This window comes from Lepidochelys kempii, chromosome 9, assembly GCF_965140265.1.
Source record: "Lepidochelys kempii isolate rLepKem1 chromosome 9, rLepKem1.hap2, whole genome shotgun sequence".
Taxonomy (NCBI): domain Eukaryota; kingdom Metazoa; phylum Chordata; order Testudines; family Cheloniidae; genus Lepidochelys; species Lepidochelys kempii.
In genome coordinates, this window is record NC_133264.1 from 48,005,770 (window position 1) to 48,032,074 (window position 26,305).

At 44.1% G+C, this 26,305-nt stretch overlaps 1 protein-coding gene across 5 annotated transcripts in view; it reads right to left on the minus strand.

Moving 5' to 3' along the window:
- GIGYF2 (GRB10 interacting GYF protein 2) overlaps nt 1-23,271 on the minus strand; it is a 148,749-nt gene extending 125,478 nt beyond the window's left edge. For 2 of the 5 annotated variants that reach the window (XM_073360204.1, XM_073360201.1), the window contains exons 1-2: nt 23,130-23,271; nt 7,413-7,490 (exon numbers count right to left, since the gene is read on the minus strand). In XM_073360204.1, coding sequence (XP_073216305.1) covers nt 7,413-7,453 — 41 coding nt within the window. In that variant the 5' untranslated portion in view covers nt 7,454-7,490; nt 23,130-23,271. Of the gene's footprint in view, nt 1-7,412; nt 7,491-13,654; nt 13,735-23,129 lie in introns of all 5 variants that reach the window. The other 3 variants (XM_073360203.1, XM_073360206.1, XM_073360202.1) reach the window with 2 other exon arrangements.
- Nucleotides 23,272-26,305: the final 3,034 nt, after the last annotated feature.

A 26,305-nucleotide genomic window follows, 5' to 3' on the forward strand; every position in this document is an offset into this window, starting at 1 on the left:
AACATTTTTAGATTATCGCTTCCAAACATGTCTGCAGATTGTGTCTGCTCCTTAAGTCAAAAGAACTATCTTTAGGGGTGAAAGAGCTGTACATTTCTTGGAACCCCTTCTAAGATCACAAACAAGAATAATTGGTATGATGCTTTTCCTGATGTGGACACCACCCCACAAAGAAGTGGGACTGAAACAGTGAACTCATTTAAAAAGACAACAGCTGTCTGATGTGACTTTTGTTACGTTACATAGGCTACACTCAAATTAATGATTTACAAGTAAAAAACTCCATAGCCTCTAATTTTCTGAGATATAAACCTGTGTAAACTTTCATAGTTGATGTGATGTTAAAAGCAATAGTGTATATTAATATAATCTGATCACCACCCATTTTGCTATGTTCTGCATATGCAACAGTGATTATTTTAATGTCAAAGTGGTGCAATTCCAACTAAAACTGCAAATAATATTTATTGCTATTTGGTAGCACCAATTTTTTAAGTTTCCTTAAAGAATCTATAGTTTATTTTTACAATATTCCTTCCTCTGGATCAATATATACAGAATATCCCAATAGCCAAATGGAAGGAGAGTTCTAAATCCATTTCTAAAATTCAAGGGTAAAGTTTTCAAAAGCACTTACTGTGACTTAAGAGCCCAAGCCTTTGAAAGTTTTACACTAAAATTTTTCTTCTTCTAAAAAAGACCTGAAGATGTTCAGATTCATTCTGATTCTTGGCTTCCATTGGGACGCAACTCTCCATCACTAATGCTAAAGATATCACCCCACCCATGAACACCTGCTGGAGCATGAACCTAGCCTCAGGAGAGTAAGTAAATGCTGCATGGTTTTGTAAAGTTTATTATTTGTAACTCTCAAAAGATATAAACTAATAAACTTCACAAAACTAATATATGTTTGAAAATATATATATACTTGACCTCCCACAAGCCTGGCTTCATGCTCCATCAAACTTTCATAGAATCACAGAAATTTAGGGCTAGAAGTAATCTCAAGAGGTCATCAAGTCCAGCCCCCTGCGCTGAGGGAGGACCATGTAAACCTATACAGGTGTTGGTCTAATCCGGGATTCTCTAACTCCACTGCACTGCAACCGCCTTCTGACAACAAAAATTACTACACAATCTCAGGAGGGGGGACCGAAGCCTGAGCCTCCCCAAGCCCCACTGCCCCCGGGGGGGAGGGAGGGAGGGAGTGGAGGGGCAAAGTCGAAGCCCAAGGGCTTCAGCCCCAGGTAGGGGACCTGTAACCTGAGCCCCGAAACCAGGTCTGAAGCTCTCAGGCATCAGCTTTGGCCTCAGGTACCTGCAAGTCTAACATCAGCCCTTGCGACCCCATTAAAATGGGGTTGTGGCCCACAGTTTGAGAACCGCTGGTCGAACCTGTTCTCCAAAACCTCCAATGATAGGGATTCCACAACCACCCTTGGAAGCCTATTCCAGAACTTAACTACCTTTATATTTAGAAATATTTTCCTAATATCTAACCTAAATCTCCCTTGCTGCAGATTATAACAACCATGAACATATTTGAAGACTTATCAGGCACCCCCTTAGTCTTCTTTGTTCAGGACTAAATATGCCCAGTCTTTAAACCTTTTATCATTTTTATTGCTCTCCTCTGGATTCTCTCCAATATATGCACAATATAGTTCCTAAAGCATGGCACCCAGAATTGGATACAATCTCCAGGTAAGGCCCTATCAGTGCTGAAACAGTTCTCTCTCACCTCTTACAAACAACACTCCTGCTAAAACACCCCAGAGTGATATTAGCCTTTTTCACAACTGCATCACATACAACTCATTCAATTTGTAATGCACTATAACCCACAGCTCCCTTTCAGCAGGCACACTACCTAGCCAGTTATTCCCCATTTTGTACTTGTGCATTTGATTTTTTCCTTCCTCAGTGTAGTACTTTCCACTTGTCTTTACTGAATTTCATATTGTTGATTTCAGATCTATTCTCCAATCTGTCAAGGTCATTTTGAATTCTAATCCTGTTCTCTAGAGTACTGGCATCCCATCCCAACTTTATGTCATCTGCAAATTTTATAAGCACTCTCTCCACTCCATTATTGAAGTAATTAATGAAAGTACTGAATAGTACTACACCAGGATTGACCCTCCAGGACCCCACTAGATATGCCCTTTCAGTTTGACAGCAAATTATTGATAGCTACTCTGAATATAGTCTTTCAATCAACTGTGCACTCACCTTATAGTAATTTCATTTAGACCACAATTCCTTAGTTTGGTTATGAGAATGTCATGTAGAACAGTGTGAAACACCTTACTAAAACAAAGATATCACATCTACTGCACATCCCTCCTATCCACTACATCAGTAATTTGGTCAAAGAAGGAAATTAGGCTGGTTTGGCATGATTGTTCTTGACAAATCCATGCTGGCTATTCCCTATAAATCTATTATCCTCTAGGTGCTTACACCCTGATTGTTTAATAATTTGTTCTAGTATACTTCCAGGTATTGAAGTTAGACTGACTGTTCCATAATTCCCTGGGTCCTCTTTGTTTCCCTTTTAAAGATACCACTTGCCCTTCTCCAGTCTACTAGGACGTCACCTGTCCTCCATGAATTCTCAAAGACAATTGTTAAACAGTTCTGAGATTGCTTCAGTTAGTTCCTTAAATTCCCAAGGATGAACTTCTTCAGGCTCCAGTGACTTGAATACACCTATCTTATCCAAATATTCTTCAGCCTGGTCTTGCCCTATTTTGGCTTGCATTCCTTCTCTTTTGTTGTTAATGCAGTAAAAGCTGTGTTATCCGGTATTTTACCAACCAGAAAGCTCTAGAATCCGGCATTTCAGGAGGGTATGCAGGGTGTGATCTCTGGGAGGGAGTTTGGGTGCGGGAGGGGACTTGGAGCAGGGGTTGGGGCATGAAAGGGGTTTTCGGGTGCTGAATCCAGGCAGTGCTCGCCTCAGGCAGTTCCCCGCAAGCAACGACATGTCCCTGCTTCTCCTAGGCAGAGGCGCAGACAGACAGCTCTGTGCACAGCTCCTGCCCCGCCCTGAGCCCTGGCTCCGCAGCTCCCATTGACCAGGTATTGCAGTCAATGGGAGCTGCGGGAACCCTCTACCTCGAGCCCCCTCCCACACACAAACTCCCTCCCTCTTAGTGAACAGGAATTTGAGACTTCCTAGCACCCCCCATTCCTCCAACATTCCAGAAAACAAAGCTTTTATTGTATTGTGTTGAGTATATGGTTACCATTAAACTTTTTAGTGAAAACTGAAGCAAAATAGGCATTAAACACCTCAACCTTCTTAATGTCATCAATTAGCTCTCCTTTCACAGTAAGTAGAGGACCTTTCCTTTGTCTCTCTCTTGCTCCTAATCTAAATTTGCTCTAAGCTGCGCAGCTGCCTATGAAGCCCCTCCCCGCTGGCCACAGCATGGGCCTGCCACGGACTTGCCGCGGCTAGAAAGAGGCGCCTCTCCCCTGCACCCGAGCTTCTGTGGCGAGAGAAGGCTGGGGGGGGGGGGGGCGGGGGGAGGGAGTACTATCTCCCCACTGCAGCCCCAGGGCAGCCTGCACCCCAAACCCCTCATCCCCAGCCCCATCCCAGATCCCGCACCCCAACCCTCTGCCCCAGCCATGAGCCACGCCCTGCACCCTGAAGTCATCATGCCCAGCCCCACCCCAGAGCCCGCACCTTCAGCCAGAGCCCTCATCCCCCCCACATCTGGTCCCCAACCCTCTTCCCCAGAGGGTTACACATCACCTCCATATTGGTGCATATAACAATTTATTCTGCACATGGACGTAAAAAATTAGAGGGAACACTGCTCCTAAAGGATTTAAAGAACCTCTCTGTATTGTCTTTTATATCCCTTGCCAGGCGTAACTCATTTTGTTCCTTGACTTTTCTGCTTTTATTCCTACAGGCTTGTTCTATTCTTTTGTACTCCTCTTTAGCAATCTGTCCATGTTTTCACTTTCTGTAGGATTCCTTTTTGATTCTCAGGTCATTAAAGAGCTCTTGATGCAGCCATATTAGCCTCTTACTATTCTAGCCATGTTTACTTTGCATTGGGATAGCTGGCAGTTGCGCATTTAACATTGTCTCCGTGCAAAACTGCCAGCTGTCCTGAACTCCTTTATTCCTTAGATTTTCTTCCTATAGGATCTTACTACCAGTTCTCTGAGTTAGTTAAGTGTGCTTTTTTGAAGTTCATTCTGAAGTTATTCTGCTGCTCTCACTTCTTCCTTTCCTTAGATTCATTAAATCTAGCATTTTATGATCACTTTTACCCAAATTGCCTCCCATCTTCATTGTTGGTGTGATGTCATAAGCAACTGTGTATGTTAACATAATCTGACCACAGCCTATTTTCATATGCTCTGCATGAACAACAGTGTATATCACAAGGGGAACCAGCAATGAAAGCAGTTCTGGACACCAAAAGACCTTAAAAGAAAAAAGAAAAGGAATACTTGTGGCACCTTAGAGACTAACCAATTTATCTGAGCATAAGCTTTCGTGAGCTACAGCTCAGTACAGCTACAGCTCAGTATGCCGCAAGTATTCCTTTTCTTTTTGCGCATACAGACTAACACAGCTGCTACTCTGAAACCTGTCATTAAAAGAAAAAAGTTTTAAACTAAAAATTGACTCAAAGCCCATCTTTCACTTGGTTATTTAGGTATTCTGTACATATTTGTACAGTTAAGGGAATTCTGTAAAATTAGCTTGTGGGTCACTTTTAATGCAGCTTTTATGTTTTAGTTTGGCACCTTCCTATGGCAATTTCTTTAGTGCCATTTTTATATCAGCAGGACACCACTATATTCCAAACTGCCATACCACAGAGATTGGACGACTCAGTGTAATGTTTCACTTGTAGAAGACCTTTTCAAATCTAACCCAGTTTGAATATGAACAACAGTCATCATCTGAGAAATAAATTGACTGATGAGTCTAATACCAAGTTGAGATTCCTAGGTTTTAAGGCCAGAAAGGGCCATTATCATCTAGCCTGACCAACATAAAATGGGGCTCAGAACTTCACACAGTAATTCCTGCATCAAGCCCCATGATTCATGGCTGAACTAGAAAGAATCCACAAAAAAAGACATCCAGTCTTCATTTAAGACTTCAAGTGATGGAGGAATAATCTGCTACATACCTCTGTAAACTGTTTCAATGTTTAATTACCCTCACTATTAAAAATGTGTGCCTTACTTTTCTAGCTTTCGCTTCCTACCACTGTGGATCTAATTATGACTGGACTGCTAGATTAAACCACCATGTAGTATATTTTCTCCCTGGATAGGTACAGTCAACGATGTCAACCTCTCAACCTTCTCTTCAGTTAATTAATAGATTGAGATTAAGTTTAAGTCTCTCATTGTAAAACATTTTCCAGACAAATCATCTTGTAGTTCTTTCCTAAACCCTCTCCAATTGTTCTACATCCTTTTTAAAAGTACGCCCACAAAAATAGTTACATTTTTTCAGTAGTGGTCTCCCCACTACGTAAGCAGTGGTAGTATTTCTTGTATGCCTACCCCATAATTTATCCATCCAAGGATCATGCTAGCTCTTTCGAAGCAACATCAATTGGTATCTTTGTGTATTGCCTCAGCAGAGAGGTCAAGACTGAATAAGCAAGGGGGGCAAAGACTGAACTACCATCACACCTCTAGAATAGCCTTTATCAGGTCAAGGACAAAGCACATTGGATGGGTATTGTAATAAGACTCTCAAACAATCACTGCAACATGATGTAACTTTCCAACAATGCATCCGTGGAAGCCCACTCTTAACACAGGTATTTTTTCCTTATGAATAAATACTGTGAATGTGGTGGGAGGGAGAAGGGGTACAAATTTCTCAGAGACACTCTACCTTACAAGTTTTTATTTTCAAAACTGAAAACAGAAGGCTTATGTATCTGTAGAACAAGTCCATCATGGGTAGTGTCAGTGCTAGTTTCCTCACCAATATGCCTCAGATACAAGGATCAACCATCTCAAACATCAAGATGCACTATAAGGTGGGTAGAAAGCTGGCTAGATTGTCGGGCTCAACGGGTAGTGATCAATGGCTCCATGTCTAGTTGGCAGCCGGTATCAAGTGGAGTGCCCCAAGGGTCGGTCCTGGGGCCGGTTTTGTTCAATATCTTCATAAATGATCTGGAGGATGGTGTGGATTGCACTCTCAGCAAATTTGCGGATGATACTAAACTGGGAGGAGTGGTAGATACGCTGGAGGGGAGGGATAGGATACAGAAGGACCTAGACAAATTGGAGGATTGGGCCAAAAGAAATCTGATGAGGTTCAATAAGGATAAGTGCAGGGTCCTGCACTTAGGAGGGAAGAACCCAATGCACAGCTACAGACTAGGGACCGAATGGCTAGGCAGCAGTTCTGCGGAAAAGGACCTAGGGGTGACAGTGGACGAGAAGCTGGATATGAGTCAGCAGTGTGCCCTTGTTGCCAAGAAGGCCAATGGCATTTTGGGATGTATAAGTAGGGGCATAGCGAGCAGATCGAGGGACGTGATCGTTCCCCTCTATTCGACATTGGTGAGGCCTCATCTGGAGTACTGTGTCCAGTTTTGGGCCCCACACTTCAAGAAGGATGTGGATAAATTGGAGAGAGTCCAGCGAAGGGCAACAAAAATGATTAGGGGACTGGAACACATGAGTTATGAGGAGAGGCTGAGGGAACTGGGATTGTTTAGTCTGCAGAAGATAAAAATGAGGGGGGATTTGATAGCTGCTTTCAACTACCTGAAAGGGGGTTCCAAAGAGGATGGCTCTAGACTGTTCTCAATGGTAGCAGATGACAGAACGAGGAGTAATGGTCTCAAGTTGCAGTGGGGGAGGTTTAGATTGGATATTAGGAAAAACTTTTTCACTAAGAGGGTGGTGAAACACTGGAACGCGTTACCTAGGGAGGTGGTAGAATCTCCTTCCTTAGAGGTTTTTAAGGTCAGGCTTGACAAAGCCCTGGCTGGGATGATTTAACTGGGAATTGGTCCTGCTTCGAGCAGGGGGTTGGACTAGATGACCTTCTGGGGTCCCTTCCAACCCTGATATTCTATGATTCTAAGATAGATCTTCAGCTTTCTTGTTCATTCTTTGGATATTCTGGAGAGTTTGATGTGTAAGTGTTAGTTATTACAATGACATAAAACCTCCAATTCCTTTCACACAGAGCACTACGTAGTCATATGATGAAGATTACTTTTAGTCACTATAGATCAGAACTAGATTTGAGTAAGTGCTGAACAGACACTGTACCCAATCCAGTTTTATAACCCATTCAGCCTCTCCCTCCTCTCGAATATACATGTCCATAAAGCCTTCCTAGTTTTCAGAATAAGGTCCCAGACTCTGACAAAACAGAAAAGACTCACCATTCAGGCCCGAAGTTAAGTGTTTGAGTTTCTCCTGCCATTTTCTTCTTTTCTAGTCCTCTTTAAAAAAGTGTTAACCTAAAAATAAATAAATCACAAACAAAGAATATCATGAAGACAGCAGAGTAATTTTTTTCTTCATAAGGTTAATGTGTCCTCAATACACAAAGGCAGACTGCAGCTTGACATCCCAGCCATAAGAAATGCTAAAAAGGATAACTGATTAAGTGGGTTCTACTAGTGAATCTAAGCCGGGGTAGCCAACCTGAGCCTGAGAAGGAGCCAAAATCTACCAATATACATTGCGAGAGAGCCACAGTAATACATCAGCAGCCTCCCATTAGCTCCCCCCTCCCCCCCACTCCCAGCCCCTCTCACCCACCAGCAGCCCCACAGATCAGAGCCTTCCCTCTCCCTGGCCGCACCTCCCGATCAGCTGTTTTGTGGTGTGCAGGAGGCTTGGAAGGGGAAGTGGGCACGCCAGGCTCAGGGGAGAGGATGGGAAGGGGTGGAGCGGGGGCAGGGCCTGTGGCAGAGCCAGGGGTTGAGTAGTGAGCACCCCCCAGCACACTGGAAATCTCCGGCCCCGGAGTCCGTGCCTATACACGAAGCCGCATATTAACTGCTGAAGAGCCGCATGTGGCTCTGGAGCCACAGGTTGGCCACCCCTGATCTAAGCTCTATAATGCAATTAAAAATGAAATACAATTACTTTAGATAACAGGATATTTGGTCCCAGACACCACTTCCAGCACCCCTAATTTGATCATGGGCAGAGGAAGAAACAAGGCAATTTGCACAGTCTCTTTTGATATTAATAAGCAATAAAAAAACATCTGAACACACCAGCAAATTCCTACTTAGGAACCACTACTCCTCTCCGCTGCAGAAGTAAAAGTTTGATTAATGAAGTCACAGCTACACATTTTATAAATTATGATAAATTACAGAGCTTGAAAAATCCAGTCACTTATCCATGGCAAATAGCAAGATTTCCTGGGCAAGTGCCAGGATATTTCATTTAAAATGTTCTATTACTTACAATTGCAAAAAAAAGGAGGAGGTTACTTACCTGTAACTGGAGGTTCTTCAAGATGTGTGGTCCCTATCTGAAGTTTACACATGCATGCCATGCGTTGCAGGAGCAGAAAGTAGTACTAGTCTTTCTGTCTGTGCATATCCCCTTGCCTCATATCTCATAGTTTCACCTGAGGTGATAACGGCAGGGTGGACAGACCACATCTCCAGTTCCTTCTCCATCGCAAATTGAACAGATTCACAGCAGAGGAGGAGGGTGGGAAGTGAAATACAGATAGGGACCACACATCTCAAAGAATCTCCAGTTACAGATAAGTAACGTCGTCCTCTTCTCTGAGTGATGGTTCCTACTTTAGTCCACTTAGGGTGATTAACAAGCAATACCTAATTCGGAAGAAGTTGCAAGGATGAGGATGGAATGGTTGAGTGGAGGATAGCCACGCCGAATGAGGCATCCATCGCAGAGTTCTGCACCGACGCATAATGTGCTGCGAAGGTATATACTGAACTCCACGTGGCCACCCTATGTGTGTCTCAAAGTGGTACATCATGGAGGGTGGCCATAGTTGACGCCTGGGCTCACATGCAACAGGCTCTCATCCCAAGGGGTGGAGACAGCCCAAATAACTGATTGATTGTACTGCACCCAAACATCCACTTGGAGATTCTTTGTGTGGAGACTGCTTGCCCCTTAACGCTCTCAACTCTTGTGATAAACAATCTAGGAGACCTCCTGATAGGTGGTCTCCTCTACAGGTAGAAGGCCAAGGCCTGGCAGGCGTCAAGGGACCAAAGTCATCGTTCCTCTGCCAATGTGAGAGGCTTTGGAAAGAAAGCAGGTAAAGTGTATGGGTTGGTTCAGATGAAACTGGGATATGACCTTTGGTAGAAACTTGGGATGTAGCCACAAAGAGACTTTGTCCTTATGGAAAGTGGTGAAAGGGGGGTCTGCCATCATGACCCCAAGTTCACCTACCATTCTTGCTGAAGTGATAGCCACAAGGAAGGTGACTTTCATGGAAAAGAGGGACATAGAGCATGAAGCCAGCAGTTCAAAGTGCTGTTTCATTAGTGCCACAAGAATGAGGCTGAGGCCCCACTGGGGAGTAATAGGTTGTTCAGGTAGAAAAGTTCTGAGGAGACCTTTCCAAAACCTAGTAGTCAATGGATGTGTAAATACAGAGTGTACTTCCACAGGGGGATGGAAGGCTCTGACTACTGCTATGTAGACCTTGAGAAAGTTATGGGTGAGCCCCAACATCTTCAAGAACAGGAGGTAATCCAAAAGAAAAGGAATCTCCATTTCCTCTGGGGAAAGCTTTTCCACTTGGTCCAGTAGGAAAGCCTAGTGGACTCTTTCCTGCTGCTCAAAAGGATGTCTTGCACTTCCGATAAACATTCCCCTTCTAGAGAAGATGCCCATCCAAATACCATGCACTGGGATGAAGAATCTACAGATCAGGATGTCTGATTGTGCTATTGTGTTAGCAGCTTGGGGAAAGTGCGGATGGCGTACTTGTGGCAGGCGTGGTAGAAAGGGGAAGGCATAGTTGATCTAATTTGACCAGCAAAGTATGAGAGAATCGCCTTGGGAGTGGATACCTATATCCTGCAGAGCACCAGCTCCACACTCCCATTGGCCAGTTCCCAGCCAATGGGAGCTGGGGGGTGGTGGCGGCACCTCCGCCAAGGAGCCAGACCTGCTGTTGACCACTTCTAGGGTGCAGCACAGTCCGCGTTGCTAGGACAGGCAGGAAGCCTGCCTCTGCACCCTGGCTATGGCGCTGACTGGGAGCCACCTGTGGTAAGCCCGCATCCCAATCCCCTGCCCAAGCCCTGAGCCCTGCCCCAAACCTGGAGCCCCCTTCTGCACCCCAAACCCCTCATCCCCATCCCCACCCCAGAGCCCACACCCCCAACCCAGAGCCTTGACCCCTTTGCACAGCCCAACCCCCTCCCACAGCCTGAACCCCTCATTCCTGTCCCCACCCAACAGCCCTCACCCCAACCCTTTGCCCCAGCTCTGTTGCATCGGAGGCATCAACTATTTTTTTCAACTGAGTCACCAGGAAAAAAGTTTTAAAACCACTGCTCTACAGCAATATGTGCTGCATTTGTTGCTGGAGTGGGAGGCAGAGAGGTCTCTGGTTGGAGTCCCCCATGGGTTCAAAATGTTGCTTACTACAGTGTTGTGGAATTCCTACTCGTGATTGGCCACTAAGCTTCTGCTGAGAGAGTCTGCAATCGCATTCCGAGTACAGTAATTCCTCACTTAAAGTCATCCTGGTTAATGCCATTTTGTTGTTACATTGCTGATCAATTAGGGAACATGCTCATTTAACGTTGCGCAATGCTCTCTTATAACGTTGTTTGGCAGCCACATGCTTTGTCCACTGCTTGCAGGGAGAGCAGCCCGTTGCAGCTAGCTGGTGGGGGCTTTGAACCAGGGTGGACTGGCAGCCCCCATATCAGCTCCGGGTTCCCTTAAGTTTCCTGTGTGGCAGCCACCCAGCAGCCTATCAATTGCCAGCAGTTCAGCTGTCCCTCCCCACACTGCCATGTGCTGCTCCTGCCCTCTGCCTTGGAGCTGCTCCCCAGAGCCTCCTGCTTAAGGGGGAGGGGGAGAGCCAAATATCAGGGTATCCCCCTGCTCCTGCACGCCCATCTTCCATAGAGCAGTGGGGACACATGACAGGGCTCAGGATGAAGGGAGCTTTCTGGCAGCATCTGCCATCTCAGTTTGCCAATCAACTTAAAAAGGCAGTGTACTCAAGAGTGGGGTCAGCATACTCAAAGGAGCAATGCGCATCTCTCTCTCACACACAGGGTGTGTGTCTCTGTCTCTCTCTTTCATGCTGTCTCCCCTCCCTCCATTCGTGCTACCTTGTAGAGTGTGAGGCTACATTAACAACGAGTTAACCCTTGAGGGCTCAGCCAAATGCTAATTCGTCATTTAGCAGTATGGCATTCCCTGGGAGATAACCCACCCTCTGACTTCACCACCTCAACCAAGCTCCACAATCATCATCACCATGTACCAGTATTAAATTGTTTGTTTAAAACTTATACTGGGTGTGTATATAATATAGTCTTTTGTCTGGTGAATAAAATTTCCCTGGAACCCACCCCCACCCCCCCATTTACATGAATTCTTAAAGGGAAATTAAGTGAAACGATGTTAAGTGAATCCAAAGTCGCATTTTTCAGGAACATAACTACAATGTTAAGCAAGGAGTTACCCAGATGATAGGCTGCCAACAACAGGATCTTGTGGACAATGTACCATTTCCATAGAGATTGACCGCATCGGCACACAGAGCAGTCAACCTTGTGTTCCCTTGTTTGTCGATGTAATAATTAGTGGTGGTGTTGTCTGACATGATGAAAACATGATGGGAGCCAATGGATGAAAGAAATGCTTGACACATTCTCTGTACTGTCTGGAGTTCCAGAATATTGATGTGCATCTGGACTGCCCCCCACCTGCGGTGGCAGGGATCAGGTGGGCTCAGGTTTCAGTCCCACCTCCTGGGGTCATATAGTAATTTTTGTTGTCAAAAGGGGGTCACGGTGAAATGAAGTTTGAGAATCCCTGTGATAACGGAAAAGCATTTACCACAGCGTACTTCAATGATTAATATTACTCCAAGACAAAAATATACAAGCCACCACAATTTTTACAAGAATATGTTTTTCTTTCTTCTGAAACTTTGAAAGTACTGTGCTGCTGTGTTTTTTTGGGCTGTTATCACCACTTTCAGATCTGACTTAGGTGAATGATTGTTTAAAGGAGTGGCCTGTGTGGAACACTATTTATGTGATTGGATGTAGCATCAGAGACATCAGTATCATCTTGTTACAGGATGGAGTTTTACTCTTCTGCACTGAAATCCTTCTCATTTTATAGTTTATTTTAAAGTTATATGCTTAATCAAATTTTTCAATTCTAAAAGAGTTTCGCTTTCGCATATTTAAATTGCTTTTAAATGTCTAATACATTCATCATGTTTATAGGCAGACCACAACACAGCTGACATCATGAAGGAGGTTGAGGAAAAAAAAGTTTTATGTACAGAGATTAATTTTGGGACTGAGTAAGAAACAGTGGGGTAGATCCTCAGCTGGTGCAAATTGCTCTAGCTCCCCCCACTGGAGGTAGGACAATTTACAACCAGATTACGAGCACCAACATGTTTCTGTAAGTCTTTCAGCAAGAACCAGAGCATACCCTTGGATTCAGTGATTTTGTGTACGTTTTCACTGCAGATTTAACTCAGTTCATTGGCACCTATGTCTGAGTATCCAGGTTAGCCTATCCCAAACCCATAAAGCCAAACCGCGCCGTTACTGTGTCCTCGCTGATGCTGCTCTCAGCTGTGTGTGTCAGTGAGGGCTTAGCTTACGGTTGTTCGTGCTGCAGTAAACTAAGCCACTCTATGATACAGAGTGAATTCTCTGTTCTTCTGGGCAGGCAGGGGGAATTATGGAAAAGCAATGAAGGACTGTCTGCATTGGATTGATTTAGCACGCATCCTCAGTGCAAAGAGGACAGGTTACCAGCCCAAGCAAAAGCAGCATCTGAACTCTAGCCTATACCCCAAGACAAGCCAGCTAGCATGGCTTGAAAGCAGCACCACACGTGGATGGGAGAGGGGTTAGGAGCAACATCCATATAAAAGCCTGAGTTTATTCTGCAGTGATGACATACTTCAAGACCCTAGCCCTAGATGTAGTTCTCTTTCTGGCACAAGAAAAAGCGACTGCTACAGCCTTCGGGTCCTTGCAATGGATACAGTCAAATCTACTCATTTGACCATTCTGGACTACAACAGGTTTAAACAAAGCTAGTCATCTTCTTCCATATGGGTCACACGTCAATATCTAGATTGTTCAGCCATCTAACTGCTGCATTATCAAGGATAGCAAAGTATTGTACTTCACCCTCACAATCTTCTAATCGTGCACTCCTCCACCACGTGTTTCACTGTCTGTATCACTACCCCGTAGTCACACTGTGAAGACTGGGCTAAGCCAAATTCCTGCACTGTGGCAGCCACACTGGCTGTCCCTGTCAGAAGCCTGTTAAGCCTAATCCAGGATCTGTGTCCAAAATGCAAACAGATGAATTTCAGAAACCCTTACTTACATTCATCAGCATGCCCGCCTCTCTATCCCAGAAATGCCGCAACTCTGCAAGGACATACCTGTTAGCCAATACGCCGTTGTACATCTCTTGAGATCAGCACTGGGCCAGCAGCACTGGATACGAGTGCATCAATGGCCACTGCAAAATGATATTGTGAAGGCAGTCGTGGCAAGTCAGCAGGAACTACGGGTGTTTTCTTCTGGAGGCGGGCAGAAAAATCTTATGGGAAGTGGGCATTGCTTATGTATATCTATTGGAACCATTGTCAACCTTGCACAAGGCTGTTTTCATCCGTGATAGTCTGCCATGAACTTTTGAAGGTAATGAGATTAATATTTTGTCATGATTATGTTTAGTTAAAAGTCACAGACAGGTCGCAGGCAATAAACAAAAATTCACAGTATCCTGCCATCTGTCTGTGACGGGGGGGAGGAGGAGGAGGAGATGACGGGACAGGACTGACTGCCACGCAGGACAAGACAGCTCCAGACCCTACCGCAGCCACTGGGGGAGGGGAGGCAGGACTGCTCCAGCCCCTGCTTGGATGGGGGGAATGAGACAGCTGCAGCCACCGGGGGGGGGGGAGGGGGGAGAATGTGTGCACCCATGGGACAGCTCCAGCCCCCACTGCAGCCACGGGGGGAGGGAGGGGTGGAGGAGATGAGACAGCTCCAACCCCTGCTGCAGTGGGGGCTGAACCCAAAGAAGTCATGGAGGCCCGTTAAAGTCACGGAATCTGTGACCTCGATGACTAAATCATATCCTTACTAGTGGCATCTTGTCCAAGTTCTGATTGCCTTCTTGTGGCATCCCCCCATGGATAGTATAAAGCAAAATCAAACTAGACAAAACGCGGAACAGAAGTTCACATTCTAAGCAACAAGCTCAACAAAATTTGTAATTTTAGGGAAGCCATCATTGCCGACTTCAAAGCTCTTCCGATTATAATTTACACCTTTACGGCTGCTACATGTTTTAAACTTTGGGAGACCTGAACTCTGGAGAACCAAGCAATATTCTCTCTCAACCTCAGCCATTTTTCCAACACATGCTTAAATATCATCATGAACATGTGAACACATGAGAAGAAATACATAGCTCTCCCCTTTCAAGCAATTCAGTGTTTACCCAGGAGGCTTAAAACATACTTCTCTCTACACAGCCATTTTAACCTTCAGGTCTTGTAGAGCAGGGCTTGGAAAATTCACTCACCTATAGTTAACAGAAAGTTTTCCCTAGAGTGGAGGACTCCGAAGACATTGTTCCTTCAGAATTTAAGCCTCTGTATGTTAATTACATTTCTAACCTTTATGATTGGAAATATAACATTCCCACTTTGAACTACCACAAAATATTCTGAGTCTTTGGGCAGCTTTTGCTTCAGTGCCTGTTACCATTAGTAATATTCTCAAGCAGCAAAGTGAAACTAGCCATGGGTTGGTCACTTTCACAGCTGCTATATAGAACTTTGGACAGCAGAATTTCACTTGCAACTTGCTCCTGTGCAGAAAACCTATCAGTAGCATAAGAGACAGGAAGGGGAAGTATTGAAGGGAGAGCTTGACAAGAAAAAAAGGATAGGTTAAAGATCCTAACCCTGCCCCCCATAAGACCCAAGAGGAAGGATGTGAAATAGCAGAGACCCTATCTACCCACTCATTTTGCATCAGCAGCGAGGAGACTGGCAAAGCATCAGAGTAATGGAGTTCCCCATCCTCCAGCAGCAGAATAGGGAAGGAGAAAGATCTTTTACTCCTTCAACAAATCAGATGCAGATGGGAGCTCCAACATTTTTTAAAACATACTAGCCAGAGAGATGTGAACAATCAAGCCTCCAGGCAGGGTCTAGGGCAGGGGGGGGCAAACTTTTTGGCTTGAGGGCCACATCAGGGTTCCAAAACTGTATGGAGGGCTGGGTAGGGAAGGCTGCGCCTCCCCAAACAGCCTGGCCTCCTCCCACTTCCCGCCCCCTGATTACCCCCCTCAGAATCCCTGACCCATCATATCTAATTAGCACGACCCTGCCACTATCTGTTCCAGAGGTAGAACCGCCTCCTTTCCAGCTATCACATGGTGCTGTAACTAAGAACATAAGAATGGCCATAGAGGGTCAGATCAAAAGTCCATCCAGCCCAGTATCCTGTCTACCGACAGGGTCAATGCCAAGTGCCGCAGTGAACCTAACAGGTCATGATCAAGTGATCTCTCTCCTGCCACCCATCTCCACCCTCTGACAAACCCTAAACTGCTACAAAACACATTAAATCCAACAAAATGTATGTATAACATTCCAAAACATATGAAGTCAAGGCACACAAATAAAAGGATTCCTGGAATGAACAATCATTTTCACATTAATTTACCTAACCAGACCTCTGTAGGCCTCATATACCTATAGCATGTTTTATGATTCTCAATTAGGTTTTCCCCACTTTGCAAGATTTTCCATGCCCCCAGGTAGTAAACATAAAATGTTCAGAAAATGGATATTTCAGAGTGATAAAGCATTTCTAGATTTTCATTGGAAAGGTATTTCAAGAACTCTCCCATGTAGAATCTACTACAAAGTCTTCTTTTCACAAAGGAGCTGCTCTTAAACATGAAAGTATAGCTGTCACATGAGAGGATAAGAGACAAGATGTTGGAGTGACAGGCTAGTAACAGGGCAGTCTGCTTTAACCAACTGACAAAAAAGTTAGCTTTAAATAAAGGTTGCTACCATGTATACATAGGCGCCTGCTTCGCCCCGTGGGTGCTCAACCCCTCCTCCTGGCTCCGTGCCTGCCCACTCCGCTCCGCCCCAAATCCACCCCCTTTCCCCAAGTCCCCGCCTCTTTACCACCTCCTCCCGCAAGTGCACCGCCTCCTCACTCCTCCCCCTCCCTCCTGGAAAGTCCTAAGTGCTGCCAAACAGCTTTTAGGCAGCGGATGCGAAGTGCTGAGAGGGGGAGGAGCAGGCGAGGTGGGGGCAGGTGGAGCTTGGCTGCCAGTGGGTGCAGAACACCCACTAATTTTTCCCCATGAGTGCTCCAGCCCCACAGCACCCACAGAGTCAGTGCCTATGCATGTATATATACACATAACATATATAAGAGTACATCATCAACACTTCCTGGGTCCATCATCTATTCTATAACACAGGGATTCATAGAGAAATCTTTCCTGCCCTGAGCGGAAGAGGTAGGTAGTTACACTCACTTGCTTTGTTTCAAATAGGACTAAAAACTCTGTGTGTTTGTACATCACCTACAACAACGGAGTTGTGATCTCAAATGAGGCCTCTAAGCACTACTGCAATACAAATAGCAAACAATAAGGGAAGGGAAATAGTCAAACAAGGTCACAATTCATTCAGCACCTGATCCAACTCTAACTGAGCCCTATGTAAAGAGGGGAGCTGAATCAAGCCCATGATTTCTTAAGTATGTACTTGTAAGCTGCATATACCCATGGGGGAAGTGGGGGAGGCGGGAGCTTAACTATGTCTCATAACCCTGTTCAGCCTCCACCTATAAATAAGAAAACTTTTATATCCCCTCATCTTACATCATCAGCTTCCAATACGTGCTACAAATTCTCCACATATGGCTAAGACAATGGTTCAACCACCGATTACTAGCTAGTAACACTAACATCTCACCTTTTACATCTCACATGTAAACCAAAAGCTCAACCTTATCCCATTCCAACTACCCACCTGTAAATGGGTCATGAGACCAGAACATCTACCTTTAGTCTTCACACGGTCCAGAAACATCTTCTCCACACATTCTCCCCATTCTACCATGAGGCAGAAAACACATCTACACTCCCAATATAATTGAATTCTTATGTTGTCTTGATTTACCCTCCCTAGAGAGGCTCACTATCCTCCAGATACCGACCACACATCTACCTTAATCTAAAGTCACTTTACACATGCAGACCAAAAAATCTCAGCCTATTTAAATATTATTTACCACACAAGAGAAAGAGGAATCCACATATCTATACAACGTATGACATTTTAATTTGTAGTCAGTGATTTAAGAAGCATTTCAAGTTGTGGTTTGGGTCTGTGACACAAGCATTTCCCTGTTGGATGATCTGAGAACAGAGTTAAAAGATCAAATCATGAACTAAAAAAATTTTACAAGAGTGAAATAAATGTTGCCTACTTAAAAAAAAAGTTGCTTGTTTAAACAGCAGAAAAAAGCCTTCATTTCCAGTTTTATTACATTTATGTATAGCCTGTTTCACCTGTTTACTTGGTGCATTTTACAGCACTTTCCATATCGTCAATCTAATGTTTTCACTATAATGAGTTTTGCATGTTTGTGTGGGTTTTTGGCACAGCTCAGGGACAGAAAAACATTTTGAAAATAGGATTATGTGGTTGTAAAGCACTAAAAAATTGACGGGGGACTCAGAGAGAAGTGTACCTGAAATTACATTGAAGTCATTTTTTAAAACTGAATATATTTCAAATTTATAATTACCTTTAAAGGATTTTAGAATATACAATCTGATATTTTATCTAGGTACACGTAAAATATCATCTGAATGGTGAATATCTTTGTATATTTAACTATCTTCATAAACTGTATTACCATATTTTTAAATGCTTGGGAGAGGGTATGTTAAACTATAACCCTCCTTGGCATACATACATTGTAGCAACCTTAACTTAATTTTAGTAAAGGATTTTTAAAACAAAAAGCCTCAGAAGCTCCATGATGGCTTTGAAAAGCTCAGCAGGATCCCCAACTCTCCGTACTTCATGTGCAATGCAGATCTTAGGAGATGTTTGTGGGTCCTTGGTTCCCTCTACTTCACATTGCCCTACAAAGTTTATGAACTATGGAGAAAGGATGGTCCAGAGGTTACGGCTCTATCCTAGTGCTGAATTCCTTGCTCTACCATCACAGACTTCCTGTATAAGCTTGAGCAAGTCACAGCCTCTCTGTGTCTCAGTTCACCATGTGTAAAATTGGGATAATGGTACTTTCTCTGCCTCTCAGAGGTGTTGTAAGTATAATTCCAATAAAAGACAGATACTCAGATGCTACAGTCATAGGGGCAATATATCTATCTATCTAAGATAGCCAGACTTCTGCAATGCTGCTCACACATCATAAGCAGCTAAGGCAAACATTAAGGTGGATTTCTGCAAATAACTACTTAAGGTAATTTAAACTGTATTTAAAATTTTAAAATAAGGCAGTTTCTTTTAAAAACATCCATAATTTAAGTGTCTTCACCACTTCCTTTCAAACTCTCCAAAAACCCCTCAGATGTATAAAAATACTTTCTGTGCAAAAGTATAAGCAATATGAACATAGGATTTATAATGACTCCCTACTTATCACCATAACTAAGGAGTTACTGCTAAGTGGCTTCCATGTTCAGGGAATTTTTAGCTACCTGTAATTCAAAAACAGGTTGACAAAGTTCCTTCATATTTTGAGAAAGACAGCTGGATGTCATTCTGTAATAAATCCACTGCTGCAAACTCAATTACTAACAAAGACATCCAAACTTGTAAAGCTGGGAGTGAGATCCTGATCCTTTATCTTCACACCCTGCCACTACCACTGGAACTAATAAAGCGAGTTACAGAAAAGTAGTATAGCAGGACCCTACATTCTTTTTAATATGCATGCCACCACAAGAGGGCACACTGTTCACATGTACATCATCACTAAATCTTCTTGGTTATAACCTATTTCCTTTAAGTATAGCCTAAAAGCAAACTTTAAAATCCTTCTTTAAGCTTTTTGTCCCCTGATTGTTTTACATTTAAGATTCACGTATCATTTATCCCAGTATTTCCTTGAACAGGAGTACTGGAGAGCTAGTATGAGCATGACATCACAAAAGCCATGGAATAGAATCCTGAACTGAGATGAAAATTAATTTTTAAATCAGACTGTTTAAAAACCATGGGACTGTTTGTTAACAGCTATTTAACTTAACTACCTGAAGGAACAGTTTGGAGACTAGATCTTTTTGAAACATTTCAATTACGGGGAGGATCGGGGGGGGGGGGGGGGGGAACGACTCCTCTATCCATTATTTGGACTTCTAAAGAGAAGTCTAGCAAAAGAAATGAAAATAACATTTAATATTTTTGACATTTCAAATGTTAAACACAAGCAGAAAATCTAAGGAGAATTTCAGGTCTCAACACATTAAAGAAGAAAAATAAAATAAAATGTTGCAGCAGGGGTCTCCAACCAACTCCCCTTTGCAGGTCACTTTTAACTAATGCCAGGTCTACAGTTAAAACTTAAGTCGACCTAGCTACATCGCTCAGGACTGTGAAAAATTTCATGCCCTGTGCAACATAGTTATGTTGACCGAACCCGCATTGTAAATGCGGCTAGGTTGTCAGAAAAATTCTTCCACTGACCTAGCTACTGCCTCTTGTTATGATGGATCTACTGCAGCAACAGAGAAACATCCCCTTTGTTGCTGTAGTAAGATGATCTGTAGCAGCGCTTGTAGTGTAGACTTAACCTTAAAGTCAGTCGAACTGCTTTTTCCTTGTGTGTTCTAGTACACTGCAAATATCATTTGACAGAATTTAGACTAGCCAAAAGTCCATTCAGCCAACACCCCAGATCAACATGGATAATGTGCATGTGCGCTACCCGTCATCTCTCACTTCCATAGTTCATCCCAAATGGAAAACTTCATTTGCTTCTTTAAAGTATTCATAAATTTGCAAGGCATTATTCAACTTGATTTGTTTTAATTTTTAACTTTAAAAAATTTCAGTTCCTGACAGAGGACCTTTTAGATATTAAGTCTTTGGAAGGAGTGGCATTGTTCTACTTTAAAATGTCCTTTAAAAATGTGTATGTACGGATTTTTCTATTCCCCAGTTGGTGTCTGAGACTTTTCAGAAAGCAAGATGATTGACTATACCGGGAAAATAGTGAAACTGACTATACACAAAGTAAAAATGAAAAAGAGCTCTACACCACCTTTCAGTTATAGTAGTATCTACTTTTAACTATGACCAATACAAGGTTTTCAAATAAAAGGCTGATTTTTCAAGCTGTTTTCCCTTTAAGTTTATTGTACATTTTAGAGAGAAAAGGAATCATTTTAGCATACTTTCAGCCCCTTTGCTGGACACCATTTTATTGGAAAAAAGAAGGGATGTTCAAGGTATTTGAGAAATTATTTTATTGATAGGTTTCAGAGTAACAGCCGTGTTAGTCTGTATTCGCAAAAAGAAAAGGAGTACTTGTGGCACCTTAGAGACTAACCAATTTATTTGAGCATAAGCTTTTGTGAGCTACAGCTCACTTCATCGGATTCATATTGATGCGTTACACAGGTCTCTTGATGCATTTTCAAAGGATGAGTAGTAAACCAAGATGCAATATATATATTTTAATGATCTATGTTAGCTGAAAACAGAGTCACTGGAAAACAGTTCAAAAAAGGCTCTGCAGCAAACCTGGTGACAGAGGATGTGCAAGTATATCCACAAGCCCAGATGACATGGGACCCCGTCCAGCTCCTGAAATCACTAACAAATATTTTACAACTTTGTCAGAGAACTGAAAAGTTATATTAAGTCTTCAGACAGCAGTGGAGTCAACAAACTGTCAAGTTTTGCTATGACTGCTATAAATTTTCACTGTGAAGTACCACTTCAGTTGATGGTACCACTATTTCTGACCTATTTAATACAGTTAACCAGAAGCAGAATCCTGCATTTTGTCCATGCTCAATGAAGAATCCATTCTGTGATACAAGAGCTCTGACAGCAATTACCTCACTGGATCAATGTGTCTATGCTACCTTTTTTTTTTTTTTAAAGTTCTCCCACTGTTAAACCTCCATGGATTCTCCTGCTCGTACTGACAAGGCGCAGGCTTATTACCACAGTATCAGCTAAGGGCAGGTCCACAGTATGGGGCTAAGTTGACCTAAGTTACGCAACTCCAGCTATGTGAATAACCGTAGCTGGAATCGACATACCTTAGGTCGACTTACTGTGGTGTCAACACAGCACTGGGTGCTTCTCATTCTGGTGGAGTACTAGATTCAATGGGAGCACGACCCCCGGTGGATCTATCACCGCAGCATCGATCTACAGTAAGTGGAGACAAGCCGTAACTCTGATCTAGACAAAGTCTAGACAAATTAGTGACCACCAGTGCCTTGTCTATACTAATGCTCCTACCAAGCCTACTACCAATAGAATTAGCAGCAATAGGTGAGTTCAATAAATGTCCTAAGTCTTGTTGACTCCTAGAACAACTGTTTTTATGTCAAAGAGATCCAGATCATCATAATGTCCAACTATTACATATTCTACTCAAAGCCATGCTCAAAAGTCAACACACTTTTACCTTTAATTAGACGTTAGTAGGCAATAAACACAATGAGTAGAATTGTGGAAAAGGAAACACTTTTCAAAAAGTGGCACAAGCTAGCTCTTGCAGCAAGAAATCAAAGGGTGATGAGCTAAAAATGATTAAATTAAAAAAACAACAAAAGCAGAATTCAGAAATAAAATTTAGAGAACAAAATATGGACAGCAAAAATAATGGCAAAAGTAACAATAAAAAACAATGCCATCAATGTTAAGTTATGGGCATAGGAGAGTGTGTGTGTGGAGGGGGTGGGGGGTGTTACTTCTACTATGTCAATCTGTACTGATCCCCTTGACCTCAAACTTATCTCGATTTAAACTGCAGTTCTACATACTTGAAAGTGCTGGGAGTTCTTCGTTGACATTGAGACTACTTGTCTTGGATTAATACCAAACATACATGATCCTGATCAATGGACTCTTCAGCCTGCCAAGGCCTCCATGGTCACACACTGCTGAGTATTCCCCTTAACACCCAGCTCACTGAGAGAAAGGCCTCAGTCCTGAACCAGCTCTTTTCTCCTAGTGTCTGCAATATGACAAGGCCAGACATGCTCAGAAGAGAGTGGTTTCAGTGCGAACGGAACCTGCCCACGGCTCGCCCAGGACACGGGACGGTCCCGCTGGGCTGGGAGAGGAGAGTTCACAGGAGTTAGAGTAAGAAGGAAATGAGCAGGAACCGCAGGTAGCCCGGGATAATCCCGAGAAATCCTGCAGCTGCCTGACAGGCTCCGGTCCAGCGGCACTCACCCAACCCACGGCAGAACCGGCTGCCAAGGGACCGCTTGGACGGAGCCCCCACCTCACAGAGCCAACAGGGAGTAGGAACAGAACAGGATCAGGCAGCCGGAGTCTCCTCGGAAGCTACGGGGGGAAAGACCAAAAGCAGAGGCTCCAGGAAAGGCCTCTTTCCCATAAGCCAAATCCAAACAACCTCGGCTCCTCACAGGCCGCGGGCCTCCGTGGCTTCTATACCCCAAGCCCGCTGCCTTTGCCTGGGCATGAACTGTAGGCGAGGCCGGTGCTTCCAAAGCGGCCTATGCACGTTCCCGCAGCAGGGCCGCGTCTGCGGAGCAGACACGCCCCGGGCGGGAAGGGGAAAAGCTCAGACACCGCCCGGCGCCCATGGGAGCCGGCCAGAGCCAGCGGGGTTAATTACCTGTGATCCCGGACGGAGAGTCTCTCACAGCCGAAGCAATTCCTCACTCCCAACAACACAAGATGGCGGTCGCGCCGCCACGCATTGTCACGTGATATAGGGCGCCACCTACCCGCGTAGGCCCCGGATGGGAATGGCGGCGGCTTGAGGAAGCACGTCCCAAGCTGAGCGCGAGCTAACAGCTGGGGAGTCCCAACGCCAACGGCTGCCGCGAGCCCCGCCCCACTGCCAGCACAGGGCATCGAGACAGCATGAGGCCGGCCGCGCCCGGCTCTCTGCCTGTCACCCAGCTGTGCCCAGCGCCAATGCTTCCCTTCCCTCGCTGCTCCAAGAGTATGCTGGGCTGGCCTGCCACGGGCCACCCTGGCTCCTGCCCCTCCTTCAGCCTCGCCCTGTCACAGGGCCTAGGCCACGCCATCCTGTCACCCAGCTGGTGCTCAGGTGCCAGCTATGGCCCCGCTCTGCACCCTGCCCCACGTCAAGCTGGAGGACCAGTCTGGTACTTCCCCACAGCCTCTGCTCCATGCCCATCTCACTCTTCTGTGTTCAGCTGCCCTACATCCTCATTTCCACCATAGAGCCTAGACTCCTTCAACCGTCTGACATGTAGCCAACCCCCGCTTCGTCTGCAGCAATCACCCTGTCAAGACATTCGGGCTTCTTTGCCTCGCAGGCAGGTGGTGACTGCAGTGCAACTTGATCAGTGTTCAGGGAGTGATGAAATACACCTTAGAGTACTCAAGGGGTTGACGGAGGAGATATCTGAGCCATTGGCTATTATCTTTGAAAACTCATGCTAGATGGGAGAGATTCCAGAGGACTGCAAGAGGACAAATATAGTGCCAATCTATAACAACAATCTGGGGATTTATAGATCAGTCAGCTCAATTTAAGAACCCAGAAAGATAATGGAGCAAATAAGCAATCAGTTTGCAAACACTTAGAAGATAAAGTGATAAGTAACAGCCAAGATTAATTTATCAAGAACAAATCATGTCAAACTAACCTTACAGCTTTGTTTGACAGTGTAACAAGCCTTGTGGATAGGGGGAAGCAGTAGATGTGGTATATCTTGATTTCAGTAAGGCTTTTGGTACTGTCTCACATGATCTCAAACAAATTAGGGAAATGTAGCCTAAATAGAGCTGTTATAAAGTGGGTACATAATTGGTTGGAAAACCATTCCCACAGAGAAGTTATCAATGGTTCACAGTCAAGCTGGAAGGGCATATCAAGTGGGGTTCTGCAGGTATTGGTCATTGGTCCGATTCTGTTCAATATCTTCATAAATGATTGAGATAATAATATATAGAGTACATTTAAAGTTTGAAGACAGTACCAAGTTCAGAGGGGTTACAAGAGCTTTGGAGGATAGGATTAAAATTCAAAATGATCTGGACAAACGGATAAATTGTCTGAAGTAAATAGAATGAAATTCCACAAGGACAAATGCACAGTACTCCACTGAGGAAGGAACAATCAATTGCATGTATACAAAATGGGAAATGACTCCCTAGGAAGGAGTACTGTGGAAAGGGATCTAGGGCTCATAGTGGATCACAGCAGTAAATATGAGTCAATAGTGTAACACTGTTGCAAAAAAAGCAATCATCTTTCTGCAGTGTATCAGCAGGACTGTTGTAGACAAGACATGAAAAGTAATTTTTCCACTCTACTCCATGCTGATAAGGCCACAGTTGGAGTATTGTGTCAAGTTCTGTGCACCATATTTCAGGAAAGATGTGGACAAATTGGAGAAAGTCCAGAGGAGAGCAACAAAAATTATTAAAAGTCTAGAAAGAATGATCTATGAGGAAAGGTTGAAAAAATGGGTTTGTTGAGTATGGAGAAGAGAAGACAGTAGACATGATAACAGTTTTCAAGTACAGAAAAGCTTGTTACAAGGAGAAGGGTGAAAATTGTTCTCCTTAATCTCTGAGAATAGGACAAGAAGCAATGGATTTAAATTGCAGCAAGGGAGGTTTAGGTTGGACGTTAGGAAAAGCTTCCTGTCAGGGTAGTTAAGTGCTTGAACAAGTTGCCCAGTGGTTGTGGAATCCCTGTCATTGGAGGTTTTTAAGAACAGGTTAGACAAACACCTGTCAGGAATGGTCTAGATAACATTTAGGCCTGCCTTGCATTCAGGAACTGGACTAGATGACGAACTGAGGTCCCTTCCAGTCCTACTCTTCTGTGATTTCAAAACAGGATCAAAGCAACAGCACCCAACTGCATGGGATTCGATGGTGAGATATAGGAAGGTTCAAGCCACATATCAAGTAAACTCAGTCACCCTAAGGGGAACCCCACTGTACCACAGCAGGTATCACCCATGATACATGCTATGTTTATCCAGAAATTGCAACCCTACAAGCCAGGGCCCCTAAATAGAAACACATTAAAAGCTAGTTTTGATGAAGTGCAAGATAGAAGACTGTAAAGGTTTTCTCCCCTTTCCTCCCTCCCCCCACCCCACACCCAAACACATTTACAAAAACAAGATTCAGAAAGGGAAAAAGACTTGCTGCTTCTGCTCCCCTCAGGGAAGATGCTATAACTCCCCAAATTACCACTTGTGAAACTTCCTTATAATCTGTAAAAAAAATCCAAAAAGTTGTTCATATTCTAGGAAGTCTCCAACTAGCAACAAATCTTACTTACAAAAAGTTTTTCATTCAGAAAGATAAAGATAAATATAAATTTTATTAAATTTTAAATTTTAAAAAAAGTGAGATAACTGACAAGGTAGCCTGGGTGGCGTGGGGTCGGGGAGCAGGGAAGGACAAGGCCACATTGCTTTTTGTAGCCACACTACAAATCAAATTGTTTGAATGACAGCCTTCTGGTGCTTGGGCCATCCTCTGGAGTGCTGTGGCTAGGTGCCCGGAGCCTCCTGTCCCCCGTCTTCTTGGGCTTCTGGGTGAGATGGATATGGAACTTGAGGAGGAGGTCAGACGGTTATACAATGGATGCAGCTGGGGTCTGTGCTCCTGTTGGCTTTCCTGCAGCTCCATCATGACACTTCATCATGTCCGTTTGCTCCCCTATAAGCCTCAGCATCACCTCCTGCCTCTGCTCTTCGCGCTCCTGCCTCTGCTCTTCACGCTCACTTAATGATTTCCTGGCCTCTAACAATGAATGCCTCCATGCATTAAGCTGTGCCCTATCAGTGTGGA